At 44.2% G+C, this 22,695-nt stretch overlaps 1 protein-coding gene across 2 annotated transcripts in view; it reads right to left on the bottom strand.

Moving 5' to 3' along the window:
* Nucleotides 1–216: 216 nt before the first annotated feature.
* The window catches only part of NDST4 (N-deacetylase and N-sulfotransferase 4), a 79,677-nt gene continuing 57,198 nt past the window's right edge, over nucleotides 217–22,695 (bottom strand). For both annotated transcript variants that reach the window (XM_021531490.3, XM_021531489.3), the window contains 10 exons: nucleotides 22,220–22,348; nucleotides 11,156–11,338; nucleotides 10,176–10,272; nucleotides 9,951–10,074; nucleotides 8,901–9,075; nucleotides 7,720–7,890; nucleotides 6,504–6,613; nucleotides 3,634–3,736; nucleotides 2,879–3,375; nucleotides 217–712 (listed from right to left, as the gene is read on the bottom strand). In XM_021531490.3, coding sequence (XP_021387165.2) covers nucleotides 3,256–3,375; nucleotides 3,634–3,736; nucleotides 6,504–6,613; nucleotides 7,720–7,890; nucleotides 8,901–9,075; nucleotides 9,951–10,074; nucleotides 10,176–10,272; nucleotides 11,156–11,338; nucleotides 22,220–22,348 — 1,212 coding nt within the window. In that variant the 3' untranslated portion in view covers nucleotides 217–712; nucleotides 2,879–3,255. The remainder of the gene's footprint in view (nucleotides 713–2,878; nucleotides 3,376–3,633; nucleotides 3,737–6,503; nucleotides 6,614–7,719; nucleotides 7,891–8,900; nucleotides 9,076–9,950; nucleotides 10,075–10,175; nucleotides 10,273–11,155; nucleotides 11,339–22,219; nucleotides 22,349–22,695) is intronic.

Below are 22,695 nucleotides of genomic sequence, written 5' to 3'. Positions count from 1 at the left end.
CGTGCCTGGATCCACGTGCCCTGCCTGGGAGGAAGAAGAGGAGGAGGAGGCCAGTGGCACTGCTGTGCTGAGGGCAGGTGGAAGCCCCGGGGAGACACTGAGGCAGGAGGAGTTGGGAAGGTGCACGGTTTGAAATCCATGGCAGAGGCTGTTGCAGTGCAGATTTTGGCTCAGGAAATGGGAAGGAGGGTTTAAGGAAAGAAGCAAAGCTCTCTCTGTAATGCACCATCAGAAATGTTTATTCTGCGGCAGTGAGAAGAACCGATCATCAGGTGTGTGCACATCAATTATTTAAAACAATTCCAGCAAATACAGCCCTTGACCTCCCTCATCACCCTCACCCCCCCAACAAAAATACTTTGAGTGATCAAAATTTATTTTAATTCCTTCTGCTTCAACACTAAGTGTTTGTTCAACTGGATTTGCTGTCGTCACATAGGAGAGGAAAGAAAAATTAAAAAAAAAAGAGCTTGGGCAAGACGGTGAAGTTTTTCCTCAGCTCTATCAACAGGATGTCCTTTGTTCTGAAATACTACAGAAATCATAGTAAGTCTTATAAAAGTTATCCAGTCACTGGAGCACTGAACAATTCAGAATCTGTGTCGCTTGCAATTCCTTGTTTCTTTTTGGCAGCTTTTCTAGATAGGAGAGTGATGGAGGAATCGAGTCCATGGGCAGGTCCACACCTTTGCAGTCACACTAAAAGGATGAACTGAAAGCACAAAAAGAGAAATAAAGACAATATAAGAAATGTTGTCTGATGGGGGAATTCCTGTCCCATAAACACAGAGTTATGTAAAAGAAACCCCAAACACAGAATTATTTAAGTACAATAGAATCAGCCATGTGGTCACTGCTGATTCATGTCCCTGTGCTGTACCTGTTTGACACAGATGTCACACACTGATGCTCCTGTTAGAAACATCAATTTTAAGCCCATGATAAACATAATTTGTTACTGATGGGAACTAAATGAGTGCTTGATGTCTCCGTTTTGGGTGGCCCAGCAGAGAGGAAATGAGCACCCCGTACCCCAATAGTTCAGGGGATGAAAGATCCCCCATCTCCCTGGCTCAAAATGGGGAGCAGGGGAAGGAAGAGGAGAAAACACTCAGCTCTTGATTCTGTATTCAGGGCACATCCCCACTGCCTTATTATCACATCAGAGGGCCTGGACCCATCCGTGCTTTCATTACACAACCATTTCCTCCCCCAAGAATTTCTAATTCTGCCATTTTAATTTGTTTTGGGGAGTCTTGGCAGCCTGCTCCCCTATCAGAGAGGAAATTTGGTTTATTAGGCAACATCTCAGAGCAGTTAATCCTGCAACTTTATTTTAGACCTTGAGAGGTCAATGCATAATTTAGAGGGGTTTGGATTCTGTTCTGATTGCCTCTTGCTCAAAGACAGCCTCAATTATATGAGCTCAGCTTTCTGAGGGCCAAAGCCCTGCTTTCATCATCACCTCTGCTGCCAAACCCTGACTCCTGTGCCTGGCCCACAGGGTCACATCCTGGAATCCTCATTTCCAGGGGAATGGCAGCAAACTGCAGGATGAGAATCCCTTGGCTTACAAACAAGAAAGAAGGACCAGCACGATCTTTCCCAGCCACAGCCCTCTTGCCATCAATAATTGTTTCATTTTTGCTGCCTTTGTTGTGCTGGTCTGTCAGAATCCCAACAATGATGTGGTCAGTGATAGAAAAAGGCATAAAAAGCAAAGGAGATCATTTCCAGACAGTTCACAAAGGCTCCTCTGTCACACGGTGGTCCAGAGAAATTCTGTGCTGATGGGTCCTGTTACAAGTGAATGGAATGAAACTTGGAAATACTGTTATTTCATCTTTGTGACACATAAAAAGTCAATTCAAATGTCAGTTCTCAACGGAACACGAGATCTCTTGGAAATGTGAGGCCCATTCAGACTTAAAAAATAACACTGAGGTATGAAAATATCCAGTGGATATTCAGGACTTGGTGCCATTACAGAGCTGAGAGTTGGAAACACAAACCTCTTTCTAAATAAAAAGCTAAGAATAAGAAACATTTTTCTGGATTCTCTAGTGTTTGTCTCGTCTCCTTGAAAAGCTGCTGAAACCAATGTCATGTTTATTCAGCTTTTAATCAAGAGTTAGGCAGTCCTCTTTTAATTAAAGCTGAGCCAATTTTAATGCATTTTAACAGCTATAATTCTATCAAATGCTCCATTTAGATACTCTTGTCTGACCAAGCCTTACTTATCCAAAGCTCTCATTACTCCAGTCATCTGTGGTGTTGCCAGTGCTCTAAGATAAGGGAGTGTGAGTCTGTATGTTACAAACACAAATACACGTGTTCACCACTTCCAGGTCTGAGGAATGACCTCCATACAGGACAAGTAAGGAGTTTCTGCTCAGCCTGGCTGGCTTTGCCCCCACAGCTCTGACAACCAAACACAGTTCGTGTCCTATTTTTGGTAAACCACCCTTTCATTTCCTTGTGGGCACAAAAAAGGAGATATTTAAAACCGAGTGTATCTGATCTAGAGATACACTAGGTAGATATTCAGGAATGAAGATATGTATGTTATACATGTATATGTGATATACAATAACTGTGTTTGTCCTTTCACCTCCATAAAAGTCTACAGGAAGAGTCTGTGTTTCAGCAGACTGTTTTGTGTCCAGAACGTTTTAAAAGTTGATTAAAGTTATTTTTCTGCATCGTCTTGCAGACTGGGACCCTAAATGATCACCCAGTGTCTGAAGGCTTCAGAGCCACAGCACTGCCTTGCAGACAGAAACCAAGCTGTCAGGATTAGGCTATTAGCAGCGCACTGCTGCATGGAATCGGAAAGGATTTGACAACAAAAGTGGGGAAAGCCCAGCGCATGACCAACCTCCCAATCCAGCGAGAGACGTTCCCATCCTTTGCCCGTGTCCTGCCAGACTGCAATTTGTCGATCCGGGGTCCGTCCGTCCTGCACAGAGCTTCTGGCACTTCCCGGCCAAGGGAGGGACGCGGCCCCGGCCGGGATGCGGGAGGTGCCGGGGGCGCTTTCCTGGGAGCTGGCGAAGGGCTCGGCCGCTCCGCGGGCAGCACCAGCCCACCGACAGCTGTCGCCTTTGGGTTTGGGGGCTTCTTTATTTGTTCTCTTTGCCTGGTTTCGCTGGGAAGAGCGGGGTCCGTGCGGTCCTGTCCTGACGATGCCGAGTGAGCCGGAGGAGCGGGGCGGTCTGAGCGGGCAGGAACGCGCCTGGCCGGGTGCCGCCGGTGCTACCGGACCTTCTGCAGCTCCTGCCGCAGCCAGGAGGGCAGAGGCTGGCCCAGCCTGTGCAGCAGCTTGGACAGCTCCACGTTGTGCTCTCGGTAGTAGCTCGACAGGAACGCTCGGGACTGAGCGGGGAAGGGGAAAAAACAAACCAAGATCCCGTTAAAGGAAACCGATCCCACAGGCGAATGTGCTCTGCTGCCACAGAGGGCTCCCACCGGGGGAGCTCCGTGCCCTCTCTTTCAAAGCTCGAGGTTCTGATTTTTTTTAAAAACATCAATCCAGTGAAAATGCAGCAAAGGAAAAAAAAAAATTAAAAAATCAGCGCGTTTATTTCGGGTCAATATTAAAACTGCTCCCATAAATTTCTAAAAAGCCCTTACCTCTTGGTCCATTGGTGGGTATTTCCGACCTTTGCTTTTCCCCAGGCACTTTGTTTTCCCTCCTTCCAGTAACTGGCACCAGAAGCCTTTCTGAGGGTCAAACCTGTAGAGGACCATATCTTTTAAAAGACCTTGCTACAGAAACGTCTCCTGGCTACTGAGACACCAGTGTTAGCCCACAATTAGTGCTGCACACATCTCTCTAGATGACTGGAATTCTGAGGCCAGAGTGGGAAAGAGCTTTCCTCTCCTGTGTAAACTCTGGGGATTCATTTTCCCCCACAAATCTGCCTTGGAAGTGCTTAAAGGCAGGATTTTTTCCCCACTGTGCTCTATGTGCACTGGCTAATTTTTGCTGTCCTTGTCCAGCACACAGGGTGATGTGCAGGTCTCCTAAGGAAGCGCTGGCTGGGTGCTGATGATTTAACCCTCCTAAAGAAGAAGCTGGCTGCTCCCTATCACTGCATCTAAATGCCATTTTCGTTCTTAGGATGGCATTGTGGCATAAACACTGTCTTAGCAGCCTTATCTGAAACATGCAGTTTGATTGTGATATCTGAAATGCAGAGATAGAAGAGGTTTAGACTGAGGCTTGGAAACTCGCACTCGCTGAGGAACGAACGGCACGCGGCGCTGGGTTTGGAATTTACTGCTGTGGGACTTGCAGCAGGCATAAAACATCCAAAGGCTGCACATTCCTGCTGCTCAGCAGATGTTTGAGAAGGATGAAGGATAATTGGCTGGGACACAGAGTTAATTAGTTACACACCACCTTTCTGCCCCTGCTCTGTCCCTGCGACACGGATGCTACCTGCAATTTGCTGCCGTACAGAAGCGGGTGGATTTCAGTGGAAGGGTGAACCTTCTTCATGGGCTTTTTCTTGCCCAGCCTATTAATGCAGCCTGACCTTTGTTTCCTAAATTGTCTCTGTAGCTGTGTCAATTAAAAACAAATAAATCATTGATTAAATGGGTATATTGATGATAGATTCATTTCTGCTTTGGCCTTTCCCATCTGCTCCTTGCATGATGAAGTGCTTTAGCTGCCCTGCATTAATTTCCCAAGAGGAGCAGCAGTATCATGTGCTGGGTAAAAGGGAATCTGCAAAACTATGCCCCAAACAATCTTTCTGCCTCAGAAGGAGCTTATTGAACATTATGAAAAGGATGTGCAGATTTGGGAAGGGGAAGAGAGGGTGAGACAGTTCGGGCTGAATTCAACTCTCTGCGTTCAGAAATCACAGAACTCTCAGGGCTTCTGTAAACGTAATTGGGCACAGTGGAAGTATTTAAAAATAGTGATAGCCCTAAGGCTAAAGCTACAGGGGAGCATTTTAGAGCTGTCAGCAGAAATCTTTGGAGGCCTGGTTATCTTCCCTTCCCTGCAGAGTAAGCCTGGAGGAGAGGCAGGGTTTTGGGAAGGCGGTGCCTGATGCCGGAGGCAGGGAATGCCTGCGAGGGCAGAGCCAAGCAATGCCACCATGAGGATCTTTCTTTCATCCTCTGACAGAATGTAGCAGCCCTCCAAGGGAGAACATTTTCCTAAGCACACTCTCATCTTGTGTCGTTCTCAGGCCCTGCCTCTGTGTCCCCTCTGCTCCCCTCCCATGGCTCCCGTCTGCCTGGGTTGATTTTACTCTCCTGCAAGACTTTCACACAATTTCACTCAGGGTGATGGACTTGTTGCTCAGTGCTGTTCACAGGTCTGGGTCCTTAGGCTGCTTCCTGACACCTTTAAAAATGTGTGGCGTGCAGTTGTTAGGCAGTAATGACTAGGGACTATGCAATCTTTTCCCCTTTGACAAGCCCTTCCAGAAAGCAGCTACACACTTTAATGCATTTTCCCCTTCCATCCCAAATCTGTGCAGAAGTGTGTGCTTCCACAGCACATTTGCATTCCTGCATTGCCTCTAAACAGGGAGTGCATAATTTTATGGATCTGTTTACAATCCATTTTTCCTGTCCAAACCAGTATGAAAGGCCAAATTTCTTTCTGCTGTGCGACTCCACTGACTTTAATTTAGTTCCAGCATGGAAGATGTATGTCTGTGGGTGTGGATTTTAAAAACCCAGCAGAAGGCACTGCAGATGTGCAGTTGTGAGTTGTTCAAACATCAATAGCTCAGCTCTGTGATCAGACTTCTCCTCCCCTCCATCCTCTTTGGAAACCATTGCCTTAAAAAATTGCGTTCTGAAACCCAAAATTCTTCCTCTAGAAAAAGCTTTTGGCAGAGCAACTTCCTTAAGCACTGAAGTCTTACTTTGAACCTTGGATATAAATAAGCTGAACCCTGCCAGGAGAGGAAACATTAAATGGTAATTGCAAGCAAAGAGGAGCAGCGTGGGGCAGCTGCAAAATCTGTGGTTGTGTTTCCCTCAGGACCAGCCTGCAGGGAAGGTGAAGCAGAAACTTTGCTGCTTCCCACTCCATGTGCTGGCTCAGGGGCTTCCTATTTTATGGATATCCCAGGGCTGGGGCTGTAAGGAGATGATGCTCCTCACACAGGGAGGCTCAGACCAAAAGCTTCTTACAGTTTTCTGCTGGACTAAGAGGGGAGAGGGGAATTCAGCCCACTCCCACCCCTGCAGGAGTCTCAGTGGTACGTGGAAATCCAGAGGGGAAAATGGAATTAGGGAACGAGTGCTTCTAACCCAGTCTCTGCCATCAGGCTCCTTTGCAATGATAAATCCAAACTTTCCACAGTGACACTCCAGGCTTCAGCTCCTGGAGACTGATGGAAGAGAGCTCCAAGCTTCTCGAAGTTATTGTTCTCCTGATGTGTTGTATGTAATTAATAATGAAGGGATCCTGGTGGGAGGGGATGTACCCTGGAATCCCACAGGGCAGATAAGAAAAGGAATACACTCACGTTAGGGCTTCAGAGTAATTGTAGTGAGGAGAGACTCCCAGAAACTTCTGCACTTCATCCATCACAGTAGCAGGGTCACTTCTCAGCTGCTGTCCATCAATAATGAGCAACTGCAGTGGTAAATATGGCACCGATTTAGAAACAGGACTATGGTTAATCAAAAAACGGCATTATTTCACTTCTGTGACAACCTGGATTTAAATTAGCACATGACTTTGTACAGTGCTAGAAACATTCATGAGGATGAGCTCCTTTTTAGGTTTGATTTTTACTTTATTGAGTTAGATTTGCATAGGTGGGCACCTTGTAACTCTGTGTGAGCACCTTGCTCAAACGCAGGAGTTAAACTTCCCAAGCCAAACCTGGCACTCGGACAATTCTGAGAAGAAGAGATAAGAAAGGAGTAAAATATTGTTGAGGTTTATGATGTGTCTGTGGGAAATCTCAAGGAGAGAAGGCAGCAGCTCCAGGTGAGGGTAGAGGAGGAGCCCAGGGAACAGGGCATGGGATGCTCAGCACCCTCTGCATGCTCAGAATTTGCCAGGAGGAATAAGTTTGGAGGAATAATTTGGGATGAGGTGGGCGAGGAGGAGATGTGGCCTGTTTGCTCCCAGGGCAATACTGCCCTTGCTGCCACCTCAGCATCTCTGGACAGGACTCCCTCCCCATTTATGAAAGAATAGGAAGGCCAGAGAGGAAAGAAGGAAGTAAATGACAAACTGACATTTTCTCCCTTCTCCTTCAAATGGGATTGACCTGTTCTCCTCTCTGTCGTACAGCTGAGGCTGTATAAAAAGAAAAATCTCTGCAAGAAGGCAGAGCTTCTAATTCTTTTTGTTGTTATTTTTCCTGACGAAGCAGGCAATGCTCAGCTTTGCCTCCTTTCAGGAAAATTCTGTTATTATTATTTCTTCAGCAATGGAAATATTCTTCAGATCTATACATATGGGTAAATATTTCATGGCAAAGGCTATGAAAGACAATTTAATAAAATGTCTGAAGGAAGAGGGGCCGAAAGAAGGAATCTATGCTGCAGCCCTGAGAAAGGCCAATTCCATCTGAGGATCAAAGACCCGTGAAGCTTTCCATGATGGGGACAGAGCAGGGAGCAGGACGACATTTCTTTTTCGGAAAAGCCCTGGCATTTTCTACACGAATTTAGAAAGTCCTTCCGGAAAAGCGTTTCCCGCAAGGTGCGAGGCTGCAGGGCCCTTACCTGCGAGGCCGGGAAGTGCGAGAGCCACCTGTGGATGTGCAGCGCGTACCAGCCGGGCGCCAGGCAGCGCCTCTGCAGCGCCCGGATCTGCGGCGGTGCCCAGGGGCCGCAGGTGATCACTTGGTAGAAGTTGAACCTGAGCGCAGCGGGGTCCTCGTGGGAGCGCTGGTGCTGCGGGGAGAGACGGGAATAGCTGGCGCAAGGATGCTGGAGAGGCGACGAAGCCTCGAATCTTGCGGGAGGTCCCCCACCTCTGCCAGGTAGGAGAGGGATGGAGGGCCAAGGGTGCGGGGTGGGGACAGCATTCAGCCCAGGTTCCCCTGGGCAGTGAGGAGTCTCGGTTTTATCGCTTTGCCTTGGCGGCTGGGAAGGTGCCAATGAGATATTAGCCGGGTGCAAACTGCAGCCCCTGGCCACGCTTTGTTCCTTGCAGAGCTTCCTGGCAGGATCAGAAATGATGTAGTTCTCCCTGTTCCAGCATTATTAATCTGAGTCTGTTTTAACACTGCATTTAGTGTTTCCTTTATGTGTTTGCCTATGCCGTTTTTCACAAGCGTGCGTTTTCTTTTCATTGTAAATTTCCCTAAAAATAGAATTTCTAAATAGTGCAGATTTTGTTATGGAAGGATGAGGGCTCAGTAAAAGGCAAGGAAGAGCATCCTGGAGTTTCCTGGGGAAAACAACAGGCTTTTTTTTGTTGTTTCTAAGGAGAGAAAAAAGCCACTGTCTCCGGTCACAGCTCTTTTTACCTCCTTGGAAACTTCAGGAGACACTGCACCACCACACATTGCTGAGCTTACACACTGGGGGAAGGGAAGTGGGGCCAGACCCTCAGCATCAAGAGCTCAGATTCCCTGGCTGGGCCATGCTCCTATTCCCTGTGCATCTCCCTGGGCTCGCAGCACTGCTCTCGCTCTCTGCCCTGTCAGCTGTAATTGAGATTAAACTGTTTGCTTCCAGCCGGTGGCAGCTCTGTGCTGGGAAGTTTCATCATTCCTGACACCGGTGTCGCAGGTGCCAGCTGCAAGAGCTGGCATCCAGCACCCTCCTGCCCCCATGGGGTGCCAAGGCTGTGCCATACCTCCCATTCCTTGCTCAAGGACATGGATTCCCAGTGATGCCAGCCCTCATCCCCTGCCACCGGCTCCACCGTGCATTCCTTGGGGCGAAGAATTCCCTACCTGGTACCAGGAGTACGCGCGGTCGGACGGGTCGATGAGGATGGTGATGATCTTGGCCTTGGGGATGAGGGAAGCAGCTCTCCTGGGAGCTTCCTCAGAATGGAAATAGTTGGCACTTTTCTCAAACAGGAGGTCGGTGGTGACGTTGGAAGGAGTGGGGAAGAATTCCATGTACCTTGGAGGGGAAGAGACTTGTCAGAATTAGCAGCAGCACAAAAGGGTCATGGCCCCGTGCTTCCCATTTCATGGTGGGTGAGAAGGTGAATTTTCAGACATCATTCTCAAGAAGCAAAATTGAATTTTTCAGCTCAGCCCAGACTGGAGTAATGGGAATGCATCTTGGCTCTTAGGTGGTGCTGGTAATAGCTAAAGACCTCATGAAGTCTGGTAATTAAGTTTTTCCTGTGATGGATGGGATTTTTGCTAATGACTTCAGTGTCAAAGGGATATCTTTCACCAATTTGGAGTGAGTTCAGTTTTAGCTGCAGAAAAAACATGAGAAAAGCTTCAAAATGTCAACATTTAATGTCAACATTTAAATGTCAAACTGTTTAATTTTAACATTGTTGAAGTACTTCATTTTGGAACTGACATATCTTTGCTTTTGGATGCTTTCAGAATGCAAGATTTGAATTTTGGCTTTGACTGGTCTTTTCCATTTCAAATTGATTGGATGGATTCTCGTGAAGAGATAAATGGGACCGTACTTCGTGAAAAGCCACTTTGGAAGGAACAGAGTGTAAGTCAGTGCAGCTACAGCTATGACAAGACAGAGATGTCATTCAGCATGAAGACAGAACTCATGGCAGAACTGCCTCTTGCGTGCATTTGTGTGAAAACTCAGAAAATTCTTACCATAATATCTAAACAACATTAGGGGCTTGATTAAATGTCCCATCATTACCAATTAGATTCTCTTTCTATCTGATCATTCCAAGCATAACAAATTCATCCAGTGATTAAGGCAGTGTCACACCCACTCCTGGAATTGTTCCACTGTGATTTTCCATGTATTAAGAATGAGCACCTCATTTTCGTCATTCTTCTTACCAGTCAATTCCCTTGTGGTAGTTGTTGCCATTGAAGAATTGAACTTCCTCAAAAGTTTTTGGACTGGGGAGATTGCTGATAATGGAAGGATGCATCAGAAGGAATAAATAAAGGGCTGTTGTTCCTATGACAACAAAAAGAGATGCCAGTAGGAAATATTAAAAAGTAAAAAAGGCACCTTTGACTTTGTATAAACTTTTTAAAAGCTCTCCTTGTGCTTCTTACCTGTTTTCTGGGGTCCTATCACCAGGAATTTGGGCAGGTGGTCACAAGTTTTGTCTCTGGACCAAATATCCCTGTGTCGCTTGTCGTCACACGGGTTCTGTAGGACAAAAGGTGGTTGTGGCCATCCCACTGGGGGATCCCAAATCTTGGCAGGGTCTCAGTGTTATGCACTAATGCCAGAGCCCTACACTGAGTAGCAAAATCCCACAGTGTGTGTACAATGATTTTGAATGACTGAGGACATGGTTCAATCATTAGCAGAAAAGAAAAAGAGGGAGAAAAAAAAACATTGAAACATTGATTTAATCATGTTTCCATTTGAGGTTCAAATGGAAACCTCTGAATATCTTTGAGGCATTACTTTTTGAGCTGTCAGAATGGTTTCGGATGCATGGGGCTTAGTGCCAATTTTAATTTACGTGAGAATGCAAAAGGGAAGGACAAAATAGAAATGTGGGATATTATTCATCTCCTTATCTTTCTACTACCTCTGAATGCAAAATAAAAACCTGTGAACAAAAGGCCCTGCAGAAGAGGTTGGGGCTGGCTGCTCTTCAAAGCAGTTATCATACAGATACTGTTTTTGCATAGGTAACAGAGGATACACTTTGCTGGTGAATAAAAGTAACAAAATATGATGGAGAAAATCATCAGCTGAAGGGAATTACTGCAGCCCAGTGGAAATATTATAGATTTATACTTCCTTTGTAGCTGGGCCAAAAATAATAGGGCAAATTTTCTGCACCTTTTTGCCAGTGTAAGACCTAAATAACTGCACAAGTTTCCTTGGTGCCCCCCTGGATTTATGCCTGCATAGCCAAAAGCTCGGTGTGGCTCACAGAAGAGAAGAGGCAGGTATGTGTAACCATTAAATTAGTGTTAAGCTCACATTCCCATGCTTGAAGAAGGCTTTGCAGAGGAAAAGATGCTTGTTGCACCGAGCAGATTGCAGCTGGAGGAGGAAGAAGAGGTGACTTTACCTGCCAGAGGGGGTCTGTCTGCTCGGGGAAGAGCTGGAAGTACTTCTGAGCCAGCTGCATGGGGGGCAGCGTCTGCAGCCGCAGGTTTGTGGAGCTCTTGATAAAGCTGGCAAGGTTGGCAAAGGTGTACAGACCCAGGCGGTCGTTCCCGTAGTTGGACAGGTGGGTCATGAAAATGCTGATCTGGGGGCAAGAGGAGCCTTTCAGGCTTGGCACACCAAAAATCCAATATGCTGTCTCCCCCCCGGTGCCTAGAATAGCACGAGTATAAGTAGGGGAATAAATTCTGACACAGAAACGCTCCCAGGCTTTGTGAAGGATGGTATCTCAGCTAAGTATCTCTGTCTTTATTTTCTCCTTAAAGCTGGTATAACTTCTGTCTTTCTTTTTATCAGCCTTTACATGGCCACTGCCTTGTAGATCTCATTATTTATTTCAGAGGGATAAAGAGAGTTTATAAGAACAATGTGACAAATGTTTTTCCCAGCATTTTCTTTCCACGAGGTGATTGAACTCAGTTTTGTGGCTGTTTTACCTGTAGATTGCCATTATTTACTTTATGAAGATGGCACCAAACTGAATGTTTTCACTTGGCTGTTTTAGTCAGTGCAGTGGCCTGAGATGGGATGGATTGACAGTGAAATTTGATTACAGCTGCAGGCAGATTTGGGGGACTGAAGAAATTAGCTATCAACAGTGAGGACACCTGGTTCCCAGGTAAAAGGTTTGCTTTGCAGAGAGATAATTGTGTTCAGGTGAGCCTTGATTTGGCTGATTAGGAATTGGGAGGAGTTTATAAAGTCATGTGCAAGCAAGTAGTGAAGTGGTGGTAGGAGAACACCTGCATCTTCCTCCTTTGAAAGCTGCTGCAGGAGTCACATTCAGGTCAGTGAATTTTGAGGTTTTTTAATTCAAAATGAATTGAATTGATGTGCTGGAGGGCTGCTGGATGTGGTTTCAGTGTCGCCTTGCACAACCCAGGTGTGGGGGACAGTGTTTACACAGCACTCCTTTGGGGCCTGAGGTGTGGGGTCAGATATGCCCTAAAATACCTCTGTGTGTGTCTCAGGAAGGTTTTTAGCAGTGATCCACCCGAGGAGAAAGCATTCCCTCTGCTAGGTTCCTGCTCTGTTGTCCCAGGCTTGTCCCTAGCACATCAGGGGTAAGAAGCCACCAGCTTCCCATTCTCACCCTTTTGCTGTGCCAAGGTGGTGCCTCTTTACCCACCAGCCCCCAGCGCTTGAAAATGTGTCCATTAGTCTGTTAAATAATTAACAAGGCTTTTAGTACTCCTCCTAAGGGGAGACAGATGGAGCTTAGGAGGAAGTGTCCCTCGTGGCCCTTCTGCAGTGGGCTTGCATTCTGCACACTCGGTGCCACAAAAGGTAATTTATTCTTTCCTTCTCTTCTGCTCTGGCCTCAGCTAAGCAGAGATTGGAAACTGTGCAAGTTGGTTTTTTCTGTGGATTGATTTGGTAGATTCCAGTGCCTGTGTGTTTTATGACCCCAAGTATTTGAGGTAAACAGAGTGATTCTTAAAATTACCCTGGACTTGGTGCATGTCTCTATGTACTACCCCAGAAACTACAAGACAAGTAATAAATCATCCCCTCCTCACAAAATAAACCCTAGCCAACACAAACAGATCCTTGCTAGTTCAACTCCTGCAAATGTGAAAAGTTCTTCCTGCAAACTGTTTTAAAGTGATGAAAAGAAAATCACTAGTAGGAAATGTTGCTGGAGAATATCACCTTGTCTCTGGAGTGTTTGTCTGATGAGTGCTAAAGGGTCTGCCAATGACATTTAATGTTAGTGCACCAAAGGAAGTATGCAAGCAAGTCTCTGTGCTCTTTGTGTTTTGTTTACACTTGAAAATGGACGAGATTGTTTTTAATGTTAAAATGTACTTGTAGGAGATGAGTATTAGCTTATTCTAAGAGTTTCATTATGCTGCAAACCAATTTAAAAGATCCAGTTAATCACTTTTCATGGCGTCAAAAGATCTTGGACATCTTTTTTGACTTCTGTTGCTCTGTTGGTCCTTTGGAAGTGAAAAAAGGCCCAGATGTGATGCATTATTCATGGAGTAAAATGGGATTTAATTCTTTCCCATCTACCTCCACATCACTGAGGATGAAAGGTGATGGGTTTTAACTGTTTGTGTTTAGAGCATGGATGATATCAGATTGTCTGCAAACTAATGGCAGGACCATCACACCATTTCACTATGTGGTTTTGTTTCTAGGGCTATTTCACATCACATCTAGAATTTAGATATAGAGTGTTTTCTCTGTATGGCATATTTGTATATGCAAGCTTGTGGTATATTGAAAGTGAAAGCTACAGTAGCTAGTAGAGAAGAAACAAAGGGTATTTTAAAAGAATGATTTGAATATAAACCAGTGCCTTGAAACTGCATTCTGTACTCAGTTTGTGTGCTTGCTCTGGCTGCACAGCCCTATTAATGCAGAATAAAGAGCTTTTTTCCTTCTGTAACTGCCAAACTTAGCACAGCTTTAGCTAAAAGCACTTGTCTTTAGACAAGATTAGCCACCTGGCTCTGGAGGGCACAGCAGAAGTGCCACACAATCTCAAGGATGGCAATCCCGTGTTGGGCATTAAATATTGGCTGTTTTCTTTCTCTTGATATCTGCAACTCTCCCTATCCATTGATCAAGCACTTGGAATGAAAAAATCCATTAGCAGACTTAGGTATTAGCAGCCATTCCATAATTAAATAGGATCAATGCTCCCTTTAGGTCCTTTCCTCCTGCTGCTTGGCCCATTGCTGGAAAACCCAGGAGTGGGAGCTGGGTGTGGGAATTCCGCTGTTCTGAGAGGAAAATGGATGTTGACCGCCTTTAGCGGCTTTTTAAAACAACATTTGCCAGGAGGGAGGAATTAATGCAAGGGGTGTAGCTTGGCCTTGTGCATAGCAGAGCTGTGGGGTAATCTGTGGTGTTCTCGCAGGGATGTGGTTGGGGCGTTGGCCATGGGTTGGGTGTTGGGTTGGGGCGTTGGCCATGGGTTGGGTGTTGGGTTGGGGCATTGGCCATGGGTTGGGGCGTTGGCCATGGGTTGGGTGTTGGGTTGGGGCGTTGGCCATGGGTTGGGTGTTGGGTTGGAGCGTTGGCCATGGGTTGGGTGTTTACTGTTTGGCTCCTCTCCCACCGAAATGAATTCTGCTCCTCCGCGCTTTTCCATGGCACTCACAGAATGCGAGTCCCGGAGCCCCTGGGATTTCTGGCGGTGTCGATGGGATGGCAGGGCAGAGGAGCCCAGAGCTGCTGGGTTTTCATGTGCCCATCCCCGTGCCAGGCTGTCGCTGCGGGGTGGCTGATGCCTGTCCCTGTGGATTTACAGCCCCGACCCCGTTCCTGGGTACTGAATCCCGTAATGCGGCTCTTTGTGCGGCTGGGGGGGAGATTTTTGTGTTGACAAAGCACTAATTTTAATAGTGACAAATGGCTTCTCTAGAATTCAGCACTATTCATATTCATGACCCTTCTGCTGCTGAAGCAAAATCATTTCTATGCCTGAAAATCGCGCTTTCTTTTTTTATAAACTTTTGCTCTCTTTCCACTCTGCACATCTGTTTATACTTTAATGTTCTTGACAGGATAATCAAATATTTTCCAAATATAATATCTGTAAAGAAAGCAACAGCGTCAGTGTTTGGACAGAAGCATTTTTGTCTTTGATTGAAGGGGAAATAAAACCATTCAATAAAACCATTGAATGGCATTTTATTTCCTGTGCCCATATTTATTATTGTGTCTGCTCTCCACCTCGAGTGCTCCCAGGATGGGAGTGGAAGCTGCTGTCCATCAGTGGTGGGAAGTGGCCTTGGGACAGCTGTACAAATGCTGTAGAGCCTCCATGTTGTTTTAAAATTCCCTATTGGAAGAGCAAAATTGTTTCTCGTTTACCCAGGAACGCTTTCTGCTTTTCTATTGTTTAGTTGGCAGGATCAAATGAATTCCTTAGAATTGACAGAACAATCCTGTGCCTTGTTCCTTTTCTTCTGAGAATACAGTTGCTAGGTTTGATATTTAATTTTTTTTCTGTTATTTCTCCAAATTTTGCTTCTAAAATAAAGGCTAAATCCTGAGCACATTCCAATACTGCCTCTGCTCCCCAGGTTTTTGACACCCCAAGGTGCATGGGCCCTGGATGAAGAAAATAGGCTGGGAGGTTCTAATCCATTAGTTAAATATTAGTTAAATATATAGTTAAATATAGTTAAATATCTCTATTGGTTTTTTTCAAAGCCTGCAAGTAGAAAATATTGGGGTTTTTTAGGTTTCTTTTTTCTCTCAGCACATGCATTCAGAGGCTGCGAAGAAAATTAATTGCTGGTTCTGATGAAATTGTGCAATTGGTGCGTAGCTGCATGAGGGTGGAAAATCTGAATGGGTGTTTTATGGCTGTTCATTTGTCACACTTGTGTAAGTGATCAGCAGCACAGCTAATTGTGGCCAAAGCTGAATGAATTCTGCCCAAATGCACTGCTGCCACTCACATCTGTGGGCCCCAGGAAGCCTTTGCAGAAGTCTACAGCAATTCAATTCTCTTGTTATTTCCATTTTCTAGTGAAATACATGATACAGGAATTTGCTTCTTTGCCATCTGTGTTTTCTCATTGAAAAGACTTCCTCAGACTATAAACCCTCTCTTAAAAAAAGGAATAAAGCTATTGAATTCAGACTTAAGAACAAACCCAAGTTCAAATTAAGGAAATCAAGCAGACTGCAGTGGTGTTGGGTGCTGTTGGTTTAGGTCAAACTGAACATGAAGCAGAGCTGCAGAGGTCAAGGGGCATGCAGGCAAAAGCCCAAATGATGGTGAGTTTGGGTAAGTGCCCAGAAATTACAGTTTCTCTGCCATTTCTCCTTAGAGATGTGGTAAATTAAGATCTGCTTCATCCCATCATTCCAAGCACAGTTAGAATTATGTCTTTTATCCTTGACATGACACTGTAATCTCCAGGTGGAGGAAGAAAACACAGTCCTGGCATTCCCTATGGAACTGGGGATGCCCAGAACCCTGCACAGCACACCAAGTTACAGAACAAGTAAATAATTCTATTTATTTTGAGCACTCCTATAAACACTAAGTAAGAGTGTTCACCAGGATATTTTCTTTTTAACTTAAATGCCTGGCAAGTTGCTATAGGTTGGAGATGCAGGAAATTTATCATTTGTTTTTATAACAGTTCTACTGTCATGTTGCTATCTTAGCAGTTTTCTGACTGCTCTGGGTTATAGAGTGTTCATAAATGATGATTAATTAATCCAGTTTGGTGGCCTACTCTGAGCAAACAAACCTCAGAGTTAATTTAATTCTCCACTCTTGGTTTCAGAGCAAAAAAAAAAAAGGCAGCATTTTCAGCTCACTAGAGGATATAGTATTCTCAAATCAGCCACTTTCCAATTAATTTTGAATGGCGAACACAGTGAGGAAATTTAGTTCTTGGCCATTTACTTCTATTAGGGATTCATTTTCAATAATCAGGGAGTTCTGAGTCAGCTTGTTTTCACCTGAAAGGCTTGCTCCTGACACTTGAATAAATTATTGCATGGTGTGTGCATGAAGGTAACAAATTCTTTCCCTCCTTTCCCGGTACCCCCTTGTTGACACACAGTCATTTACTGTGATTTCTGCCATCACCCAACTGGGGAGGAATGCTGGTAAAATATCAAAACCTGTGGAGTGGAGCAGCAGCTTTCATAAAGCAGGAAAATGTCATGAAAGAAGGAAAGGAGATGTGCTACCCTTGAAATGTTTTCCTCATGCTCTGGGTTTCAAGCTAATTAGTTTCTAAATATGCTGCTGAAGGCTTGAGTTTCCATGGGATAATATTTCCCTGTAGTAGCTCTGTGCAGCCATGTGGGATGAGGGGGAAAAATAATGATTTACCAAGGGGGAAAAAAGATTTAGAAACGCGAGGAAGGTCAGGGTTGGTTTGGTGTGTTTATGACCATTCAGATAAATTCTGATATAACTCGTTAAAAAAACTCCCTTTTAATTTGGTGGAATGGACCTTTCCCTCTTGTCAGGTTGTAGAGGGACACGTTTGACCCTGTGGGCTGCACCCTGGTAATTGCAGCTCCACAAATATTGACATTTTTTACTGGGAGGTTGCCTGCCTGCTTTTTCATGTCCCCAAAATGTGCTGAGATGCTCAGCTCACAGGGCCCTCAGCAGAACTGCACTGTGAATTACTTTAGGATTGCAGCACATCTCCTACAATGCCCAAGGTTATTTTTTATTCTTTCTCTAACTATGCTCAGAGAAACAAAGCAAATAAAAAGAAAAACATTACCAACACTCAAGATGTTCCATAATAACATTCCCAAATCTCTTGTGGAAGGTATAAATTAACCCCTCTCTGCATTTACTTTTGATATTGCAAAGCAATAACGTGTGATTCTCCTCTGTCTCTGTGATGAGAGAGAGCAGGGAACGAGAACAAAATCTTCCAAGTGTGGCACATGCAGGACGTGGAGAATGCAGATCTAACAGGATGGAAATGAGCAAGAGCCCTTTAGTTTAAAAATGGAAATGCCTTTAAGTGGCCCTCAGAATTAAAAGCGTCCCATGCCACTTCCCAGGGAGTTAGAATAATAATGTACATTATTATGGGCTGCCTGTAGCTTCTGCTTAGGGGAGTTCAAAGTTACCTTTCAATCACAGGGCGTGTTTCGCTCTTGACAACCAAATTTGTGCAAAAAAAAAAAAAGCTAATCTTCCTGAAATTCATCTGCCACGTTTCACCTCTGGTTAAAGCTTCTTAGGGGTGTTTGATTGAAGTGGGAAGAGAAGGCTGAAGAAGTGTTTAACTTGTCCCTTTTTCTGCTGCTTTTTCCATTTTTAACCTGATCTGTCAGTTGCAAATACGTGATGCTTTGGTGGGTTTGTGGGATGGATGTTGTGCAGGGTATGCCTGACTCTAGATCCTACGTGGAGAGGCAGGTGTAAATCTAGAGTAGGGAGGCTTATAGATATATAAAAATAGGAGAAAAAAAGACTTGTGCCCATTTTTATGGTGGAACTATGGAAAGGAGTCAGTGGGAGATGGAGTAAAAGCACCCTGTGAGAGGAAGGGGAAAGGAAGAGTCAGCCCAGGCGAATTCCTGTGTAACAAGGAGAGAAAGGAAAGGGGTGCCAGGATTCTGGGTTATCCAAAAGCTTTTCAGGGTTAACAGGTAATGGGAAAAGATGTATCTCATTGACAAATAAATGAAATATCCAAGTCACTGACTGCTCAACCAGGCCTGTGGGTGTTGCTGCTTCTCCTCAAAGCCCCATGCACTGATTTTTGCTTTAGTGCTCGACTGAGGTGCCTTTTGTGCTGTCGCTTGCTGGCTTAATAAAAAGCTCTCTTGTTTAAAGAGGTGGTTTTTTTAAGGAGAAATGACTCTCTCGCTGTTGTTTGTAGAGGCAATAATATTTAGGGCTGTATTTATTAGCTTATCTTGGCTGTTAAATGTTTATGGCTGTTGTTTATAGCCTGTGGAGCAGGGGAGGAAAGGAGAGGAGCTATCAAACAGATAGTGGGAGACCTTGTGGATGCTCAAGAGGTGATAAATAGAACAGTTTGTAAAAGCATTAAACATGTCAGGCTCTTCCCGGGAGACTGAATGAAGGGCAGTAGTCAGAGAATCCACTGGGTTTTGAGCCTGACATTTGGATGTGGAAAATCCCCCCAAAAACTTCAACACCAATGGGACTCTAACTTTTCCAATGAGAAATCCGTTCTTTTTTTTTTTTTTTTTTTTTTTTTTGGTGCTGCTGAAAGCATTTAAGTTTTGGGGACTTTGTTACAGTTTGCCTTTAATTCTGAATTTTCATGGGTTACATTTGGAAGCAAAGCAGGGATTGGCTGTGTTCATCCCATTTGCTCTCTCCACCTCCATGTTTGCTTGTGATAGCAGATGATGGGAGCCTTGGAAAATACCAAAGCTTCCACACCAAACTCACCTTCCAAAAAAAAAAAAAATAAAACCAAACAAAACAGGCACCCTAAAGCAGGCTGGTTTTACTGCTGGTTACCTTGTCTTTCTCTATGGAGAGTAGCAAAACTTCTGGTTTTGCTACTCTCCATAGTTGGAGATTTGATGGGAAGAGGTTTAAAAGGAAAACAATGTGGCAGAGACTGGTGAAATAAGCAATGAGGAAGGGAGATTTTAAGAACATATTCTGTGAGAAGAAAAATTGATTCTAAAGCACAATTAAGCTAAGCAAATAATGAGAGGTAGAATTTTAAAAAGGCTGAAAATAACTGAAATGTTGAATTTGAAATGCCATAAGTTTTTTTTCATCTTATATAACCCAATGAAGCAAATGTTAAAAAAAAAAAGTCTTTGAAAGCACCTCAAAGCACTGCAAAAAGTTGTAAAGAATTGGGAAGATTTAGGAAGAGAAAAAATGACATGATGCTGTTGAAAATGGTTTTAAACAGAAAATAAATTTCTACGAGTTTCAGTCTGACTTTCCTTCTGTTGCTGGAGCTGTGGAATGCTGCACACCTGCAGAAAACCTAAATATTTTTTCACAACACTGATCAGAACCAGAGAATTTTCTAACATATTTACATACATACGTTAAGGACATGATGATTTTCTTGTCTGATGCTCTTTGGTATTCCACTCCTGTCTTTGAAGATACACCATGAGCAGCAATGTACTTATTTGAGTATTAATGTGTTTTCTTGGCTTAAGATCTAACTACACTTAATAGAGATAGTTATGCTGTCCCAGGAATCATAATACTAGGACAAGTTTTATTTTGCTGTCAAAATTAGACTGGGCACAAAACCAGTTTCATGAAGCTTTTTTACATTTTGGCTGGTTGAAGTTTTAGGTGTCATTTTTTTCCTCTCCTTTCTAGTGAGTGTGGTGGTTCTGCTGCTCTCTTTTCACTGCTGCTGTGCAAGTGCTGATGCTACAGCTTTTGGGAGGTCTGTCCTAATTAAGATTTAGTGTCTAACTGGGTTTTGATGTTTGTCAAACCACATAGTAAATAACATCAAAGATGATTATAACTTAACTCTGAATATCCAGCTTTGGTCTGGCATGGGAGATAAGAAACTTTAAACTGAATTTTTTCTTAGTTGTATCAAATAGTAAAGCAAAAGTCCAAGAAGATAATATTTGATTTTTTGCCCCAAACTGTATTTGTATTTCCCATTTATATGTACATCTGCAGCTCCTTGTTATTGCTCTAAGCCTCCAAATGAAGGAAACCCTTCAGAGGGGAGCTGGATTGATACCTTTGAAAGAGTTTGACTGTCTGGGTTTATTTTAAGCCCAGTCTGTTTGCTGAGCCTTCCCCACTAACTTTAATGAGCTTTGCTTTGAAGAGTTTATGCAAAGAGAGTAAGCACCCCAAACTGCAGACTTGAGCAGCCTGCTGCCTTAGCTGCATTCTGGAAAGGTCTGCCTGGGATTCTTGTAACCCTCATTAAAACTCCAAGGAAGTTGGTTTGATTTCTGTCTGTCTTGGTGGAATTTATCCCTCCTCTGCCTACTACTAAATCATCTCTGCCAGACATGACTCATCTTTAGGGTTCATAAATTAGACAGTGAAAATATCTCTCTGAGCCACAGAGTATTCAGTAGAAGCCATTTAAAAAAAAATTCCATCAGATGATCCCCTTGACAATCTCTCTGCAAATTTTATTCCAATGCAGCGTCCCTTGGGCACTTTCTAATTTAACTGTCTGTGAGGTATTGCTTCATGGAAGCACAAACATTTTTGGTATTTGAGCTTAATATGTGTTAGTAATACATTTGCTGAAATTGCTAACCATGACTTGAGGAAGGGACAGAGTTTATATAAACCTCTTGAAAACCTGTTTAATCAAAAGTTGATCATTGCAGTTTTTTTCAAATACCACCACCAATATCTAGGGCATTCTCAAGTTACTGGAGCACAGATTGGCTGAGAAATTCGGACTGTTCTAAGCATTGCTTGTGGGGTTAGGAGCTCTACATGCTCTGCTGCAGGCTGCTGCAGTGCCCAAATCTGAGGAAATCTTCCCATGAGTGAGAAATGCACAGCTATTCATCCAAGTGGGATAAAGCTCAGTGTGAATTCCAAGCTACACTTCAGGAAAGTATGGGAAGAAAAGCCAGCTTGAGAGAATTGCAAGTAATGGGGAGACAGGATCAAGAAGAGGGATCTGTTTTATTCTCAAATCAGGTATCATGTCTATGGTATAGAAAAATTCCTGATAGAAATGTTCCATGTCTCTAAGACCATTGAATCAGACTCGGACGCCGACTTACTTACCAAGCCAAAATGTTCACTCACAAGCATCTAACTGTATAACACCACCAAAAATCTATATTGAGGTCTCTAAATAAAAGTGACCTGGATTTGAGAGTCAGCTCCACCTGAAGGTTCTTTAGCTCTGCAGAGGACTCAATGAGTGCTGCAGTTTAAATTCACTGCAAATGAGGCCACCTGGCGAGACAAGGGACATTCGTCTTGTGCCTTGTGCTGCTTGTTTGGGTGGAAATGGAAGGAGGGAGGACAATGTCAAGAAAAAATAATTTTTTATGGGGAGTTTTGGCTCTTTCCCTTGCACCTCTAGGCTCCTGTCTTAAATGGTACCAGGCAGTTTTTTAGCAGCTCAAAACCATTTTTAGGAGCTGGTGGTGGAGGAATGATATCAGGTCTGAGGCCTGGGGTTTCCATTGAGCTGTATGAAGAGTGCCTGAGGAGCCAAGCTCATGGCAAAAAGGGGAAAAAGGAACAAGAGGAGGTTTTTCTACCCTCATGGGTTAGTTTCAACTTCAGACGTGTCTCTCAGGGGGACCTGGCTTCAGGCTGGAATAAGGAGCTGGGATTAATGCAATTCCCAGGAAATTGTTGCACATATAGTTGTAGCTGGAAATTGGCAGAAGACATTTTTCTCCTTTCTTCTTGAACTGCTTGTTACCTCTGAACAAAGGGTCCTGGTTTTGATTTCCCAACCTGATCTCCTTCCCTCCCTCCCTCCCTCCCTCCATCCTGTGAATCAGCACATCCAAAAAAGCAGCAAAAGAAGGTACCTACGGGGTTCAGGAGAATGGTGAGGAACAGTTCACCTCCTCGGATACTTTTGTCCAGCTCCTGAGGACCACCAGGATATTCCTTGTAAAAAATAGTGTGAGTGAAAAGGCCACAGGTCTGTCGAGGGAGCACCTGGGAACAGAGGAACAGCAGCTTACAGGTATTGCAGTGCCATAACCAACCTGGGGAAGGACTTTTGTTTCCATTGATTCAATTCAATATTTTATATTTTTTACTCAGCTAAAACAACAACCAAAACCTGCGTTTAGTAGAGCATTTGAGTACACGTGTAAAAACACTGCTGATTTTGAGTCTGTTCCAGCAGCCATTGGACTCTGCAGGAATTTGGTTTTGAGACACTCCCTCTGCCTTGTTTAGGGGATCACAATTTGGACTTGGTATGAACAAGCAATATTCAGATTAGCTTTTGGGACTTTAAACCATCCCTTGGAATATTTGTCAGTTCACATTAGCACACC

The sequence above is a fragment of the Lonchura striata genome, chromosome 4, assembly GCF_046129695.1.
Source record: "Lonchura striata isolate bLonStr1 chromosome 4, bLonStr1.mat, whole genome shotgun sequence".
In the NCBI taxonomy this organism is placed as follows: Eukaryota; Metazoa; Chordata; class Aves; order Passeriformes; family Estrildidae; genus Lonchura; species Lonchura striata.
Note: the sequence above shows the minus strand (reverse complement) of the source record. Positions and strands in the feature narration are given on the sequence as shown.